Source organism: Geotrypetes seraphini, chromosome 1 (assembly GCF_902459505.1).
Source record: "Geotrypetes seraphini chromosome 1, aGeoSer1.1, whole genome shotgun sequence".
NCBI classification, from domain to species: Eukaryota; Metazoa; Chordata; class Amphibia; order Gymnophiona; family Dermophiidae; genus Geotrypetes; species Geotrypetes seraphini.
This window is the reverse complement of record NC_047084.1, coordinates 453,999,308-454,018,207: the sequence shown is the minus strand read 5'-3', so window position 1 is coordinate 454,018,207 and position 18,900 is coordinate 453,999,308. Positions and strand designations below refer to the sequence as shown.

At 45.5% G+C, this 18,900-nt stretch overlaps 1 protein-coding gene across 3 annotated transcripts in view; it reads right to left on the bottom strand.

Moving 5' to 3' along the window:
• The window catches only part of WNK3 (WNK lysine deficient protein kinase 3), a 464,585-nt gene that overhangs the window by 158,438 nt on the left and 287,247 nt on the right, over positions 1–18,900 (bottom strand). For all 3 annotated transcript variants that reach the window (XM_033921773.1, XM_033921790.1, XM_033921782.1), the window contains one exon: positions 7,956–8,064. In XM_033921773.1, the coding sequence (XP_033777664.1) occupies positions 7,956–8,064 (109 nt within the window). The remainder of the gene's footprint in view (positions 1–7,955; positions 8,065–18,900) is intronic.

Here is an 18,900-nt window from a genome sequence, read left to right as displayed (position 1 = left end):
AGTAAGAAGGTTGTGAGCTGAGGACCTTAACGTCCTAGTTTGATTATACTTTGTTCACATTAAATTTCATCTGCCATTTGGATGCCCAGTCTTCCAATTTCCTAAGGTCCGCCTGAAATTCTTCACAATCCGTATGCGTTTTAACAACTTTGAACAGTTTTGTATCATCTGCAAATTTAATCACATCCAGATCATTTATAAATAAGTTAAATACACCAGTCCCAATAAAGACTAGAGAGTTGCGCGGGGACAGAAATCCCACCCGTCCCCGCCAAAGTCCCATCCGTCCCAGTGAAGAATCCTACCCGTCCCCGCGAGGAATCCCTCCATCCCCACCCGTCCCCGCGAGGAATCCCCTCCATCCCCGCCCGTCCCGATAAACTTCAGAAATAGTTATTTCATTTAATTATGCTACTGAATTAAAGGCTCTGGTAGAAATCCATTTATAAATAAGCAAAGAGACTTTATTAATTGGGAAATATTAATTGGGAAGAATACATACTTTGTAAACGGGTTTCTACCAGAGCCTCTAATGTTTATAAATTTTTATCAGCACAACTAATATACTACTTTATCCTGAAGAAAAAAAAAGAAATAGAATTTTTTTCCTACCTTTGTTGCCTGGTTTCTGCTTTCCTCATGTTCTCATTCAATTCCTTCCATCCACTGTCTCTCTTCTCTCTGCGTCTTCCATTTGCTCTGTTACTGTGCCTCTCCCTTTCTCCCCCCCTTCCAAATTGGTCTGGCACCCATCTTCTTCCCTCCGCTTCCCCCATAGTCTGGCATCTCTGTCTTCTTCCCTGCCAGCGTCTTCGCCCCACTCTCTCTTCCCCATTTCCCTTCAGCGTCTTCTCCCCACTCTCTCTTCCCCATTTCCTTTCAGGGTCTTTCTCCCCCCATCTTCCCCATGTCCTGTCAGCGTCCTTCTCCCCCTCTGTCTTCCCCATGTCCTTTCAGTGTCCTTCTCTCCCCCTGTCTTCCCGATGTCCTTTCAGCGTCCTTCTCTCCCCTCTGTCTTCCCCATGTCCTTTCAGCATCCTTCTCTCCACCCCCCCCCCCGTCTTCCCCAGTGCTTTCAGGGTCCTTCTCCCCCCCCTCAGTTTTACCCATTTCCCTCTCCACTCTACCTTTCCTCCCTTTCTCCCTCCCTGCCCCTTACCTTCGTGGCGCTTCCCTGCCTGACCAACAACAGGCCCGGTCCGACAATCCTCCCTGCCTTGTGGCCGCGAGTCTAAATTACCTTCTTACAGCAGCTGGAGTATTGAAGCTGTGTGTGGCTGCCGTAAAGGTCATCTCTGACGCAACCCCGGTTGCGTCAGAGATGACCTTTGCATTCTATGGATGCATTAGCATTTAGCGCTAGCTGAATCGGCTAGCGTGCCTTAGTACAAGGTCCCCTATGTTTCATAAATATTTTTTTCTTATGTAATTAAATAAGTCATTTGAATATGACAAGCTAATTTTTTCAACTAAACAGCACCTGGATGTCTGTCCTGAGTTTGACAGCACTCCTGGAGCACCTGTAGTACTAAATTCAAATGGGGAGCGGAGTAAGTTAGTAAAACATGTAATTGGAAAAACTTTTCCCCCATCTACAAAGCCAGACGCTTAGCACTTCAGTGATGGTAATGTTTATGCGTGTCCACCTCGTGGGAATGAGCAGCTCTCCCCCGGTAAACCCTGCAGTTACATCTCTTGTTTCCAGTGACAGTGGGCATATAGTGTGATTTTTATACCCTCAGGTTAAAGGCTCATCCATTTCACAGGTGTGGAGTACGGGCCTGCCTCCTTTTACCTTCGTTTTTGCCCAAGATCCGGCAGCAAAGGGTCTGCAACAGAACATTCGGTGACTTCTGATCTGGGGCCATCATTCCGAAGCTTGTGAGCGGCTCCCAACAGCTGAGCTCGAGCTCCAGACGGCGACAAGATGCGCCTTTCCACCACTGGCACTGATGCTTCTCAACTCTAAACAGTCAGCACCTCGTAGCTAAAGCCCGCCAAAAACACCCGGCCTTATGTTACTGTCTGCTTCTGTCGATTCTTAAGCGGGTTCAACTTCTGACTTCAATTGCTGTAAGAAGGTAATTTCGTGGCTACAGGGCTGGGAGGTCTGTCGGACTGGGCCTGTTGTTGGTCGGTCGGTCAGGGGAAAGCACCACGAAGGTTAGGGGACCTGGCCAGCTGTGCACTCACCCCATAAGGCTGCACCCGGGGCGGGGCGGGGCGGACCTCCCCCCCCCCCACCTCTTGGTACGCCACTGCCTTGAATTCTTCTTACCTGCCCTGCCGCAGCACACAGTGGACTGGAAATCTTCCCGATGTCAGTGCTGACGTCAGAGGGAGGGAGGGCTTTGCTTAAGCCCTCCCTCTGACGTCAGCGCTGATATCGTGGAAGACTTCCGGTCGGCTGTGTGCTGCGGCAGGGCAGGTAGGGAAAAGAAGACGAGCCTCGTGGCTCGAGTGCATCCATGATCCAACCCCGCAGGAACCCCGCATCCCTAGGGGGCATCCCCACGGGATCCCCGTGACCCGAAGGGGGAACCCGCGTGATCCCCGTTGTCCCCGTGCAGCTCTCTAATACAGACCCCTGCGGCACTCCACTGTTTACTCTCCTCCATTGAGAAAAATGACCATTTAACTCTACCCTCTGTTTTCTATCCGATAACCAATTCCTAATCCACAACTGAACTTTGCCACCTATCCCATGGCACTTTAATTTTCTCAGTAGCCTCTCATGAGGAACTTTATCAAAAGCTTTCTGAAAATCTAGATACACTATATCAACCGACTCACCTTTATCCATATGTTTATTTACACCTTCAAAGAAGTCAAGCACATTGGTGAGGCAAGATCTCCCTCGGCTGAACCTATGCTGTTTCCTTCTCATTAAATCATGTTTGTCTACGTGTTCCACAATTTTATTTTTTATAATCATTTCTACCATTTTGCCGGCACTGAAGTGAGGCTTACCCATCTGTAATTTCACAGATATTCCCTGGAGCCCTTTTTAAGAATTGGCAGAACATTGGTCACCCTCCAATCTTCAAGTACTACAGATGATTTTAGCGACAGGTTACATATCACTAACAGCAGGTCAGCAATTTCACATTTGAGTTCTTTTAGTACCCTGGTATGTATACTATCCGGTTCAGGAGATTTAACACTTTTTAACTTGTCGATTTGGCTTAGTACATCTTAGAGATTCAAAACCTTCACCGCCGCCTGTAAATTCTTGGCTGTTAGAGGAGCATTTAACTTGGCCAACTGAAAAGCCGTAAGTTTTGGTAAACCAGAATCTTCCAGGTAGTCTATAAGATCAGAGCCCCAGTCAGATTGAGGTGCAGAATACATACGGGCAAAACAATTATGGAAGGGAGCTGCTATTTCCAGCAGTATGCAATGTGATACCCCTGCAGAATCTTTAAAGAGGCAATATAGTTGGAGCCCTGCCAGGACTTTGCAATCTAATCTGAGCCAAAAATTTCCCAGGCTTATTCTCAAACCGATGAAAATTAAACTTTTTATGTAATAGAAGTTATTTGGTACGGTCATGTAGCAAATCATTCAAAGTGAGTGGCAAGATAGGTATCCCGAATGTATTGATGTTTAGTTTTTCTGAAGTTGTTTTTCCAAATGTATAATTCCCTGATTAATTTGTTTAGTTCTAGTATGCATGTATTGAATAATGTCCCCCCTTAAGACCACTTTTTATGCTGATTGTTATGAATTGCTTATGCTTCATATCACAAATTGAGATATGTTTGTAACTGTGAGTCATAAGCTCAAAATGACAGAAACCGCCAGCAAGAGGCACCCCCTGAGCCACAGAGAGATTGAGTTCAATGGAGCAAATATCATGATCAGATATTATAATAGGACCAATCTGAGCAGTAAGAAGACAAGAGAATAAGGATGGAGGCATCAAGATATAATCGTTCCGAGACAGCGACCCATGAGCTCTAGACAAATGCATATAATCTTTGACAGATGGGTTCAAAAGACACCAAGGATCTACCAATTCCAAAGCCTCACACAGAAAAGATAATCTTTTATGAGAACTCATGATAGAACCCTGTGGAGAAGATTTGTCTAGCCCAGGATCCAATACCTGACCGAAATCTCCAGTCAAGACCAATGGCGAGGACAGCTGGATCAATTTACAAAAGAAAGCATGTTCATATACATTAGGGGCATATACCTCCATCAGATAAAAAGTCAACCCCGATACCTCAACACATAATAATAAGTATCTACCATATGTATCTTTTTGTATCTGGATAACTTGACCCAGAAATCCCTTTCACACCAATACTGCTATCCCCTCTTTCTTTTGGGGATTGGAAGAATAAAAAACCTGCTCTACCCCCAGGAAGCAGCTAGTTTTAAATGCTCTGAATCTGTAACCTTAGTATCCTGTAAGCAGGCTATATCCACTGCATGGCGTTTCAGTCGAGTAAGAATTTTAGTTCACTTAATGGACAATGTGAAACCAGAGACATTCTAAGTAACCAGTTTCAAATTAGAGGTTGGCACTGGAGGGAGAAATCAGCATCACCAGAGGTAAGACAGAATCAAATATCCTACCCAGGTGCCCAGCCTCCACCCAGGAAAGAAAAAGACCACAAATAAGGGCTAAGAAAAGCTCAGAAAACCCAACAGAGCGCAGTATGAGAAATATAAGAAGTAACAATCAGAAACCACAGAATGCCTGTCTTCAATTTTATCAGCTTGTAGATGACACTGCTACCGCAGGGATTCCAGATTCACCATATTCGACGTCGCAGAATCTTCCACTGCTGCCTCTCACCTCCAGCTCCCCAGTATGCCAAGAGATCTCAGACAGGCTCGCCTCCACTCCAGAAAGCTGCCCGGAGAGCTGAAGCAATCGAGGGTCCAACGCCTGCACAACAGCCACAGTACGATCTTTAACATAGCTAGGGGAAATAAAAAAAGGTAAATCCCCGGAGAGGCCCGCCATATTGCCAGCCTGCTAATGTAGCTTTTCACAATCTTTATCTTTTCGGCAGTGGCGTACCTAGCATATGTGACACCCGGGGCCCATCATTTTTTGGCACCCCCCCAACTGTACGAAAAACATGATTTTTAGTAACAAGCCACACGTCCCACATGAGTACCTAGGAAAAAGCAGCATCTTACATATGCAGTGAGAAGTACAACATCAATACACCCATTGTAAAACTAAACAAGCCAGACTAGTACAGATCAATCCTACACGGTCAATCCTAACAGAAAACTATGTCTTTCGAACACACAGAACACAGAAAATACCTTCGCCTAGTATGGAATATGTCATCACAAACTAACCCCTCCCTCTTTTACAAAACTGTAGTGTGGATTTAGCCACGGTGGTAACAGCTCTGACGCTCATAGAATTTTGAGCATCAGAGCTGCTACCACCATGGCTGGCGCTAAAAAACGCTTCACAGTTTTGTAAAAGGGGGGATAAAATAGAAATACATAGACAAAGGTTAAATTGAACCAGCAAGAAGCTGGACTCTGCATACAATGCTCCACAGAAACAGTGACACATGTCTCCTAAAGCAATAAATAAATAGAAAATTTTTGTTCTACCTTTGTCTTCTCTGGTTTCTGCTTTCCTCAGCTTCTTGTTACTCTCTTCCTTCCATCCACTGTCTGCCATCTCTCTGCCCCTATATGACATCTTCTCTCCTTCTATGCCCCTTCCAGAAACTGTATGCCTCCCCTTTCATCTTCCTTTCACCCCCATTGGTCTGGCATCTCTCTCCTCTCCTTCCCTCTCCCATACCTCTCTTCTGCAATCCCTTTCTTCCCTCATTTTCCTTTTCAATTTATTTTCTGCATTCATCTAGATTACGTTCTTACTACCCTCTCATCAATTTCCTTTTTTACTGTCTACCTACAGCTCGCCACCTCTTTCCCTCACCCCTCCAGTATTTCCCTAACTCAATCCTTTTCCCCCATGTGATCTCCTTTTATTTATCCCCTCCTTCCATCATCTGCCCTCTTCTCTCTCTCCCTTCTCTCCACTTCCATCATCTGCCCTTCCTCTCTTTTTCCCCCACTTCCAACATCTGCCCTCTTCTCTCTCCCCCCTTCTCTCCACTTCCATCATCTGCCCCTTCTCTCTCTCTCTCCCCCTTCTCTCCACTTCCATCATCTGCCCCTTCTCTCTCTCTCCCCCTTCTCTCCATTTCCATCAACTGCCCTTTTCTCTCTCCCCCTTCTCTCCACTTCCATCAACTGCCCCTTCTCTCTCTTCCCCCCACTTCCATCATCTGCCCTCTTCTCTCTCCCCCTTCTCTCCACTTCCATCATCTGCCCCTTCTCTCTCTTCCCCCCACTTCCATCATCTGCCCTCTTCTCTCACTCTCCATCCACCATAGGCCCATCTTTCTCCCTTCCTCAACTTTCCGATTTTGCCAACAAGATCAGCAAGCCCCCCCCCCACCCCGCGACGGCACTCAGCGGCATCGGCACCTCCCCTGCCCCGCGACAGCACTCAAGTTCGGCCTCCTTCTCCTGGCATCAGCAGAACTTCAGATCGTCAACAGGTGCTCAGTCAAAAGCTTCCCCTGACTCAGCTTCCTGTTTTCGCCCAGGCAGTTCAGTCAGGGGAAGCTTTTGACTGAGCACCTGTTGCCGATCTGAAGTTCTGCTGATGCCGGGAGAAGGAGGCCGAATTTGAGTGCTGTCACGGGGCAGGGGGGGTGCCGATGTCGCTGAGTGCTGTCGCGGAGGGGGGGGGAGGCGCTGATGCCGCTGAGTGCCATCGCAGCCCAGGAATTTTCCGGACCTGTCCGGCTGTGCACCCCTTGGTACGCCACTGCTTTTCGGAGCATATAAAGAGAAAAAATATAAAGAGAATATAAAGAGAAAAAAATCTCCTTTGTAAGGTCCTGTTAAGGCAATGAAATCACCGATGGGGACGGATGAGGCTCGGAAATCAGGAGCTCAGCTCAAGCACGTCCTGCTAAGCTCACCACATCACGTGAATCCATTTGTTTTGGTTTTTTTTAATAGATACAATTTGTTACCAGTTGACTCAACACGTGACTCCATTTCTTTTTTTTTTTTTTTAATAGATACAATTTGTTACCAGTTGACTCAACACGTGACTCCATTTCTTTTTTTTCTTTTTTTTAATAGATACAATTTGTTACCAGTTGACTCAACACGTGAATCCATTTCTTTTTTTTTTTTTTAATAGATACAATTTGTTACCAGTTGATTCTCAAGGGCCTCCTCGCATAAATAGGGAAGTAGAACTGAGGCACATGCTTTATGGTGAGGGGTGGAGACTAAATGTAGCACTCGGGGACATAAAGGAGCAGCAGATCTGTCAAAGCCCTGCTTGCACTTGGCTACTTCCTCTACCTCTTCTTTCTTTTTTTCCTTTAAAGGTCAAGAAAGAGAAACCCTCAAATTAATAATCTATGCTGTGCCTATACAGTCACCAACTAACAGTATGTTTCTTCTGCTGAAGACTATGCATTATTGGTTAGTGAGTGGCTGCACTAGATATTTAAAGAATATCATTAGTTAATTGGTTCTTGGCCTCCATCTGCTAGCAGGAGAAGACAAACCCAAGCATCAGAACTGGTCTGGTAGGACAATAAGGAAGAGGATATTTGATTAAACTAAGGACAAGCAGATTAAAATAAACTGTAGAAAGTGTTTTCTTTTTCAAGCAGTGCATAATTAATCTATTGCCAGAGAATATGGTCAAGACACAATGGAGATTTAATAGAGATTTGGATACGTTCCTGAAAAAAGACCATAAAAGATAATAACCAAATACACTTGGGAGAGCCATTACTCATTCTTGGAGCTGAACTATGGGAAATAGATCTACTTTTTGAGACCTGAGTAATACTTGTGACTTGGATTGGCCAGTCTCCCTGATAGCTACGTTAGTTCTGCACAAGACCACTGGTGCTGAAAGGTTTAGTCACCTGCAGGACTATGAGCTGAAATCTGGTGCTCTTCTCAAGCCGGAGACAGGATGCCCTCCTTGGCTTTTTCCCATTCCCAATCAAATGCTCACATCCATTGTTGCTATCCCTAGAAACAAACCACAAGCAGATTTTAGAATATTTTGTAGCCTAACTCAGAACATAGGGACTCAATGACAGCAGTTCATCTCCAGGACTATTCATTGGGGCCTAAACCTCATCCGTCACATGTATCTACAATGTTGTAGTGACACAGTAGAAGACAGATACATTCAAAAAATAGGTGTGTGTTTCAGTCAGAACTTTGTTTTTCCACAACAGAATATAGATAGATTATATGGCAAGGATTAGAAAGATTCTGCTATTAACATATTTGAACCAAACAAAAAATTCTTCACTACTGTGTTTGTTTGGTGTGGGTTGTTGTTTTTTTTTTTTTTAATTATGACATATTTCCACATGGCTATGCATTACTTAATGACCACAAAATGATAATTTTATTAACAACTGAATTTTAAACAATCTTAATAAATGAAACTATTTTTTAATCTTTGTTAGATTTTTGAAAAAGAGATTATGTACTTACCCTGGTAAGCTCTTTTGCAGTAGATAGGTGAGACATTCTAGACAAAAGGGTAGTGTCCCCATGGTCATGTGCCATCTGCAGAAGGAATCCAGGATAGACCATGAAAGACGCTCAACTGAAGGCCACGATTCTAGCAAAGGCGAAGCAAAGTTGAGTATCACGGTCTATGGGGCCAGTCTGGAGCCACCAGAATGACATAGCCCAGATGGGCTGCGATCCGCCGAATGACTCGGCTTAGCACAGGCCAGCGAGGAAAGACACAGGAAGATAACCTGAGACCATGGCTGAACCAGAGCTTCGAAATCCTCGCATTCAAGCTTGGACCTTCAACTGACCTTCGACTGAAGAGCCGAGCTGCTTGCTTGTTCTTTGCCGTGGCCATGAGGTTGAAGCAGGACTAAACCAGCACCGCACAATGGCTCGGAACGCCACTGGAGCCAGCAGCCACTCACCCTGATCAAAGGGCTGTCTGTTGAGGAAGTCGACCTGAACAATGTAGACTCCTGTCACATGCGCTGCTGAGAGTGCTTAGAGGTGATGTTCCGCCCACAGAAAGAGAAGACAGTCCTCCTGATCTAGAGAATTGCTCCTGACAACTCTCTGGCAGTTAACATAGGCTACTGCAGTTGCATTATCGGTGAAGACTCTTACCATACATGTGCAGAAAGGAAAAACAGTAGGTGGAGCTAAGGAGCTCAGTGAAGTACAGAGGAATCACAGAGGAAAATCTGAATTGGATTCCTTCTGCAGATGGCGCACGGCCATGGGGACACTATGCACTTGTCTAGGTTATCTCACCTATTGCACTGGAATGGAAGATTAGGTTTAAACCTTTGGTAATCTTTCTGTTAGTTCCTGGAGGATTCCATACACTTGGAGGGGCATAATCAAAAGAAATGTCTAAGTACGTTTTGGGTCTAAGTCGCTAGTCGCCCAAAGTCAGCAGTGTCTAAAGTCCATTCTCAAAAAATATGTCCAAAATATTTTGTTTTTTGAGAGTCATCTAAATGTACGTCCAGCTATTTGATCGTTCAGACCGCTAAGTCGTCTATCTTTATACCCCATTCTCGTCCAAAAATTTGTCCAAATCAAAAACACCTAGAAAAGGACCATTTGGATGTGGAAGGGGCCAGCAAAGTAATGGACTGGACACCTAGACATGGCAACAGAGTAGTGGGGCACCTTAAAGGGCACTGGTGCGAACTTCACAAAAAGGTGCCATATAAACATCTCACCATAACTCCCTTATAGGTCATGGTAAGCCCCCCAAAACCTACTAGACCTACCTGTCTACCACCCCAATAGTCCTCACGGCTGCAGATGGACCCTATATGACAGTACAGTAGGGTTTGGGGGGTACACATGTTCCACCATAAATGCAGTGGTTAGAGTGGCTTATGGGCCTGGGTCCTCCTCTCTATGGTTCACTAGTCCACTTCCTACACTACTTAAGCCACTTCTGTGCTGCTCTACTAGGCTTTGCTATGCCAGGTGCTGATGTTCTGGAAGCACGTATAGCACAGTTACTGTAACAGGTGTTATCCAGGCAGCTATTCTCACATGTGGGTGACGTCATCCACGGAGCCCGGATGCGGACAGCCTCGCAAGCAGACTTGCTTGTAGAAACTCAGAAGTTTCGAGTCTGTCGCACCACGCATGCGCGAGTGCCTTCCCGCCCAGCTCAGGGCGCATCTCCTCAGTTCAGATAGCTAACAGAGAAACCAACCAGGGGAGGTGGGTAGGTTGGGAGAATAGCTGCCTGCTGTCCCTGGATAACACCTGTTACGGTAAGTAAATGTGCTTTATCCCAGGACAAGCAGTCAACCTATTCTCACATGTGGGTGACCTCCAAGCTGCTAACTAGAATGGGATGGTGGGAGTGTTGGCAATTCAGGAGAATAAATTCTGTAATACTGCCTGGCCAAAATGGTCATCCCATCTGGAGAAAGTAACCAGACAATAATGAGAGGTGAAAGTATGAACTGAGGACCAGGTGAAAGCTTTGCATATTTCCTCAATAGGAGTGGATCTGAGGACAGCTACTGATGCCGCCATGGCTCTGACTTTGTGGGCTGTGACTCAACTCTGTAGATGCCGTCCAGCTTGAGCATAGCAGAAAGAGATACAAGCAGCCATCCAGTTAGAGATGGTACGCTTATAAATCGGATGTTCCAACTTGTTTGGATCGGAGACAAAAAGTTGAGGAGCAAATCTGTGTGGTTGGGTGCGTTCTAAGTAGAAGGCCAAAGCACGCTTACAGTCCAAGGTATGAAGAGCTGATTCTCCAGGATGAGAATGAGGTCTTGGAAAAAACACTGGAAGTACAATGGATTGACAGAGATGAAATTCTGAAACCACTCTAGGTAAGAATTAAGGATGAGTACGGAGGTCCACATTGTCATGATGGAAAACTGAGAAAGGTGGATCAGCAACTAATGCTTGCAGCTCACTTACTCGTCAAGTAGATGTGAGGGCAATGAGAAAGACCACTTTCCAAGTAAGATACTTCAGATGATTGGTTCAAATAGAGGTTTCATCAATTGAGCAGGAACAACATTGAGATCCCAAACCACTGGAGGTGGATTGAGAGGAGGTTTGACATTGAAAAGACCTTTCATAAATCTGGAAACCACCGGATGAGCAGAAAGGGGTTTCCCTTCAATAGGCTGATGGAAAGCAGCAATTGCACTGAGATGGACTCGAATCAATGTAGACTTGAGGCCAGAGGAGGATAAGTGCAAAAGATAATCTAAAGCAGAAGATAAGGAGGAATCTTGAGGCTCCTTATCATGACAGATGCACCACGTAGAAAATCTAGTCCATTTTTGGTGGTAGCATTGGCTAGTGGTAGGCTTTCTAGAAGCCTCTAAAACGTCTCTTACAGGTTGAGAAAACTGAAGAGGAGTTATGTTGAGAGGAACTAAGCTGTCAGGTGTAGAGACTGCAGGTTGGGATGAAGTAGAGATGCATGACTCTGTGTAAGCAGAGAAGGAAAAACTGGTAGAAGGTATGGCTCCCTGCTGCTGAGTTGAAGTAGAAGAAAGTACCAAGGTTGTCTCGGCCACCAAGGAGCTATCAGAAGCATGCTGGCATGATCGTTCTTCAACTTGACAAGAGAATGAGAGGGAATGGAGGGAATGCATACAGAAAGAGATTTGTCCATTCCAGTAGAAAAGCATCTGCCTCGAGGCGATGAGGAGAATAGATCCTGGAGCAGAACTGAGGCAGTTTATGGTTGTGGGAAGATGCAAAAAGATCTATCTGAGGAGTTCCCCACTGCGAAAAAATGTGATGAAGAGGCGAGGAATTGAGTGTCCATTCATGAGGTTGCAGAAGACGACTCAATTTGTCCGCTAAACAATTTTTCACTCCTTGGATGTAGACAGCTTTGAAAAAGGTGTTGTGGAGGATTGCCCAGTCCCAAACCTTCAGAGCTTCTTGACAAAGGGAGGGAGATCCCATCCCCCCATTTGTTGACATAGTACATGGCGACTTGGTTGTCCGTCCGAATGAAGACTACCTGATCATGAAGATGTTGAAAAGCTTTGAGAGCACTGAAGATCGCTCTGAGTTCCAACAGATTGATGTGACACTGATGATCCGTACTGGTCCAGTGGCCTTGAGTACGGAGACCATCGAGATGAGCCCCCCAAGTGTAGGTCAAGGAATCTGTTGTGAGGACCTTCTTATGAGGGGGCGTTTGAAACAGCAAGCCTCTGGAGAAATTGGAAGAGAGCATCCACCAGTGGAGAGTCTGTCTCAACGAAGGAGTGACTGTAATGTGTCGAGAGAGTGGTTCGCAAGCCTGCGTACACTGAGATGCCAGGATCCACTGAGGAATTCTGAGGTGAAATCTGGCAAAAGGAGTCACGTGCACTGTGGAGGCCTTGTGACCTAGGAGGACCATCATGTGTCTCTCTGAGATTGAAGAGCGGGAAGACATTGCATGACAGAGTTGAAGAAGAGACTCCAGACGTTGTTGCAGAAGAAATGCTCTGAGTTGGATAGTGTTCAGAACAGCTCCGATGAACTGTAGACTCTGAGAGGGCTGAAGTTGGGATTTGGGAAAGTTGATTTCGAATCCCAAGCTTTGTAGGAACCAGGTAGTCTGTTGGGTCGCTACAATAACCTCCTGAGCTATTGAATCTTTGATGAGCCAGTCGTCTAGGTAGGGAAAAACCTGAAGACCATGGTTCCTTAGAGCTGCTGCTACCACCACCAGGCACTTGGTGAACACTCTGGGAAATGAAGTCAGGCCAAAGGGTAGCACTCTGTATTGATAATGCAGATTCCTCACACAAAATCTGAGGTACTGACGGGAGGCCGGATGAATGGGGATGTGAGTAAAGACCTCCTTGAGATCTAGCGAAAATAACCAATCGTTCTGATCTAGGAGAGGGTAAAGGGACGCCAGGGACAACATGTGAAATTTTTCTGTGACTAAAAATTTGTTGAGAGCCCTGAGATCCAAAATGGGTCTCAGATTGCCCGACTTCTTCGGAACAAGGAAGTAACGGGAGTAAAACTCCCTGTTCTGCTGTTCCAAAGGAACTTCCTCGATGGCACGAAGACGAAGCAGAGCTTGACCTTGCTGAAGAAGGGCGGTCTGGGATGGATTGGAAGGATACCCTCTTGGAGGAAGCTCTGGTGGAACCTGAGTGAAATGAAGAGAGCATCCTTCACTGATTATTGATAGCACCCAGACGTCGGATGTAATGGTCTCCCATCGGTGGTAAAAAAGATGGAGATGATCTCCTATGGGGGAAAAGGAGGACAGAGGCAGAACGATGGAGGTTATGCTCTGTTTTAGATAGTAAAAAAGGCTGCACAGCCTTAGGTGCAGCAGAAGGCTGAGGTTTCTGTTGCTTCTGCTGCTGCAGTTTCTTGGGAGGTACTTGATTGTAAGGAGCCGCCCTTGGAGTATAATGCCTCTGGAAAACCGGAGTAGAGCATGAAGATTTTGCAGGAGCTAGCTTTGACTTTGGTCTGACAATGGAAGCAAAATATTTTTCATGTTCAGACAACTTCTTAGTGGCAGCCTCTATGGATTCATCAAAGAGGTCATTGCCCTTACAAGGAATGTTAGGCAGACAGTGCTGAAGATTAGGATCCATGTCAATGGTGTGAAACCAGGCCAAGCGGCTCATTGCTACAGAGAAAGCAGTGGCCCTGGCCGACAGCTCAAAGGCATCATAAGATGACTGGAGAAGATGCAATCTGAGCTGTGACAGAGTAGCAGTGACTTCTTAGTACTCAAAATGTCTATGCTGATCCAGGTTCTTCAGAAAACCTGGGAGAAGATCAATGAGAAACTTGAGATAAGTAACGAAGACAAAGTTGTAATTGAGGACCTTGGAGGACATCATAGCATTTTGATATAGATGGCGTCCAAACTTGTCCATGGTCTTACCCTCCCTTCCAGGAGGAACTGTAGCATAGACCCTGGAAGGATGGGTTCTTTTCAAAGAGGATTCCACAAGGAGGGATTGGTGAGATAATTCTGAATTCTCAAACCCTTTGCAATGCAGAGTTCTATACCTCGAGTCCAATTTGCCTGGAACAGCAGGTATAGCATAAGGAGTCTCCAGAAAACGTTTGAAAGTTTGAGACAAAAGCTTGTTAAGAGGAAGCTTAAGTGACTCTGCAGGAGGTTGAGGTAGATGTATGACCTCGAGATACTCCTTAGAGTATTTAGAACCAGCATCTAACTGAATTTCCAGGTCATCAGCCATCTGACGAAGAAAGGAAGAGAAAGATAGCTGATCCACTAAGGCCCTACCTCGAGAGGGACTCGATAACCTCAAGAATGAAGGTGAAGCCTCTCTGGAGAAGTGGCAATCCAAGGAATATGGAGACTTGGAGGAGGCAATGGAAGCAGCTGATTCCTCAGCGTCCAGAAGCGGTGATCTAGAGCGAGGAGTTGGAGGCCTCGAAGAGCTGGAAGGTCTGGAATGAGGCCTAGATGAAGAAGGCTGCTCTTTAGAAGAAGATATGGGCCTCGAGGGATGTCTCTATGAAGGCCTTGATCGACAACAAGAGTAGTGTCTGGTAGCAGGTCTCGAGGATCGAGGAGACTTCGCCCTATGTATGGAAACAGGCAATGCTACTGGTGAATGGATAGGGCTAGAAGCTGTAGATCGAAACACAGTGGATTGGATCGAGGACTTTCGAAGCACTCCCAAAGACTCTGCTCCTTGTATGGAGTGTGAGAATTCCTGTCAAGACACTCGCAAAGACTGCTTCTTGCATAGAATGTGAAGCTTCAGCTCAAAGCACAGGCAGGGACTCGACCTCTTAGTAGACTGCTGATTGCCCAGGCTGGATTGCAGAAGGCAGTGTCGAGGCAGAACCATATTTGCTCAGTAACAAATTGCTGCTCCAACATAGTCTGGAGAGAAGCCTGCAAAGGTGGATCCGAGTGTGAAACCGGACCACCTGCTGAGGCTAAAGGCTCCAAGGTGGCAGTGGAGATGTGCTTGGACTTGGAGGTCTTAGAAAGCTTGAGGACCACTGCAGGAACCTTCTGCTTAGGTATCTGATCTGAGAGAAGCTCAAGGGAAGATAAAGCAGATGTACTCGAGGCTAAAGACGATCCAAACGAGGACGGTCTGATGAGACTCGAGGTTGGAGTCGTGAAAGCAAGAGGACCCTCGCTGGAAGGTGGGACCGAAGCAGCACTCAAGGTCGAGGGTGGCACTGAAGAGTCCATCCTGAAGAGTTTCTCCACTAAATCCCGACGATGTTTAAGGGCTTAAGGTTGAAGAGTAGCACTGCGCTCACACAACTTAGGATTATGGTCAGGCCCAAGGCACTTGAGGCACCAGCGGTGTGGGTACGTGAGAGAAATCGCATGCTGTTACTGGCTACACTTCTTGAAGCCCATGACTGGCTGGGACATAGGAGGGAAGATAGCTGCTGCGAAGTTGAAGCCCGCAGGCTGCAGCTGAGTGGCCTGTCCCGCCAGTCAGTCAACGAAGAAAATAGAACAAAGTAACACAGCGATTCGCGACTAAAAAGAACACAAACCGCGGTGAGAGAAGGCACGAAGTGAACGAAGTTCGATGCAGAATGTCAAAGTAGAGACTTCTCGGCTCCGCGGAAAACTGAGAACTGAGGAGACTCGCCCTGTGCTGGGTGGGAAGGCACACGCGCATGCACGGTGCAGATATCTCGAAACTTTTATGTTTCTACAAGCAAATCTGCTTGCGAGGCTGTTCGCATCAGGGCTCCATGATGATGTCACCCATAGGTGAGAATAGGCTGCCTGCTTGTCCTGGAATAACACAATTATCCTAAATCCAGAGCACAAATATTTCAAAAAATTCTGAAAAGGTGTCTGGCTTCTGGGGCATAGGTCAATTTTAGGTGACTAAACTGAGTATCTACAGCCTGGCAGACGGAATTACCAGCTGTGCCGAGCCCCGGAAATCACCATGCCGGGCTAGCAGAGCATTTGGTCACCTACTTCAGCAGAGGAGAAGCTACTCTGGCCGCAGCACCAACCCCCCCCTCCCCCACCGTGCCACATAGTGCAAAAATACTCTAAAAGCGCAAACTTTGCACAATCCTGGCAAGAATCTACATGAGGAGAGCCCAAGGACTCCATCCCAGCAAGTTTCCAGGCAAAATCTGCACTTTTGAAGAAGCAGGAAGCTATAGAAAATAAACATAACATCGCATTTATGAATCGCATAACCATAAGTTCAATGCGGTGAACAAAAGATTAAAAATAACATAACCTAAGGATGATTTAAATTAGTTTGCTAAATATTTTGAAAAAAGTTGAGTTTTCAATTGAGTTCTAAAGTGCTTGTAAGAGCAAGCACTACGCAACAGTGGCCTAAATTCCCTGTCATTGAAAGCAGCCTGAAATGTTCCAAGGATTTCTTGTTCTTACAACCTTGAGCAGACAGAAAATTAAACAATGCATGCGATTCTCTCCCATGTTTATAGAATGCTATGAGAAATCTATCGGTCATATAGCTTGGAGCAATATCATATATGCAATATCATATATGCAACTTTGTAACAAAGACAATCCAGCTTAAACAAAACATGTGCCTCCACTGGAAGCCAATGCAACTCACGGTAGAAAGGAGTCACATGATCATATTTCTTTAGACCATAAATTAATTTGACCCCTGTATTTTGAATCAGTCTAAGCCTAGCCATCTCTTTCTTTGTACATGTCAAATAGACACTGTTACAATAGTCGAGAAGACTTAGAAGTAACAACGAAAAATTCAGGTTGGCTGCTGTGACAAAATTTGTGCCAAAATCGCAATATTTTTCACATTTCCCAAACTCAAAAAAACTCCAATTTTAGGATTTTTCAGGAGGGGGAACATTCAGAAACACTCAAAACCCCATTTTTCAAATCTCCCTTGATGTCTCTCACAGGTTATCATCCTGTGTACTCACTGTGACCTGACAGGATCAATATAAGAAGTCCTGCAAACCTGGTTTCAGCTCTCTCACAGTAGCTGGATGAGAATATTCACTGCCACAATGCTGGGAATGCTGCTACAAAACTGATCTTCGGACTGCCAGACTCCATTGTTGTCTAACTACACCTCCACCCTATGTGCGACAATGCAACCATCACCCTGTGAGATACTGCCGGGCCTCCTAAGGGCACCTAAGACCCCACAACAGATCTAAAAACCTTTTTACACTAACAAAAAAATATTCACAGCATCACAAGGAGACAACCAAACCCTAAATACCGACCTCGACAGCGAAACACGCTCACTTCTTTTCCAACAAAATACCATATTTTTCACTCCATAAGACACACTTTTTTACCCCCAAAAAGTGGGTGGAAATGTAGGTGCATCTTATGGAGCGAATATTACCCCCCCCCCCAGTACCTTTTTTTTTTCACTCCCTTTGGTCCAGCGCTGTATCGGCAGGAGCTTTCCTTGCTCAGGCTCCTCCCTCACTGGACGGCTGTCCTCTCTTGCGGCAGAGTGGCGAACAAGGCAGATGCGAGCTTTTCACGCTCCTGCCTGGTTCTGCGCCGCTCCCTGAATGGATGCCATCAGTTCTCGCGAGTTGCAACTCACTGAGTTTGGCATCCAAGATGTTGCATTGCACTGGTTCACTTCCTTCTTAACAGAAGCCAAAGTGTACTGGTGGACACTACCCTATCAAAACCAATCAAAAACAGGGTGCCACATAGAGCTCGCCTATCCCCTCTTTTATTCAACCTCTACATTACACCTGTCTTAGATATAGTCCACAAATATCAAATACAAATCCACTCCTTCTCCGATGACATCCAACTATACCTTTCACTAGGAAAGAGCCGCAACTCCCAGATCACGAAACTTCATAACTGTCTCACGGAAATCAAAAACTGAATATCTACTAACAAACTGCAACTAAACGCCTCCAAAACAGAACTCCTTTGGATCCGCAAAGTGCACAGCACCTACACCCATCCCTCTCTTCTCTGAGAGATCATTACCATAAATGCAAAAGACCAAACACACAGCTTAGGGCTACTTCTTGATGCAAATCTTTCACTCTCTAATCACATCTCTCAAGTAGTCTCTTCCTCATTCTACTATCTCCAATAGCTCCAGAAAATAAGAAACTAGTTCTCCGAACCTTTGTTTTGGCATGCTGTGGGAGATTTATAGACCTGTTAGGACATTGAGATCTGAGGGAGTCATGAGATTTACAGTGATTAAGGAAAGAGGTGTACAATATGTACTTTCTAAAACAAGAATGTTTTGTATTGCTGGGGTACATTTGTGGAATAACTTACCAGGACATCTGAGATTATGCATGAATTATGTTAACTTTAAGAAGCTACTAAAGACACAACTGTTGATGCCTACATGTAATGTGAATGGAATTTTTTTCAGTGGCTTTAGACATACTGCCACCATATAAGAATGGAAAGATAGATGTTGTTTTTATGTCCATATGTTCTATGACAAATTTTATGAATGTTTGCTGCTGGAAACTGCTTAGATATTAGGAAGTCTATAAATGTATTAAATAAACAAACAAACCTGACTTCATCCAAATTCTCTATGCCTTCGTCCTGCCCCACTTGGACTGACAGCAAAAAATCTCCAGCATCTTCAATGTGTACAAAACATAGCAATTAGACTCCTAAAGGACCTCACGCTTGCAACCCCCATCTCATAAGTGCTATTGTCAGCCCACTGGCTACCCATTATCAAATGCTGTATCTAAGTGCTTAGTAACAGCATACAAGCCCTTACATAACATGGAGCCCAGCTACATATCAGCCAAGCTTCCTCCATATGTCCCAAACAGGCTGGTCCGCTCCCAAGAGGAAACATGTCTGCAAATATGCCCTCTATCTCCAGAGTGCCTGACGCC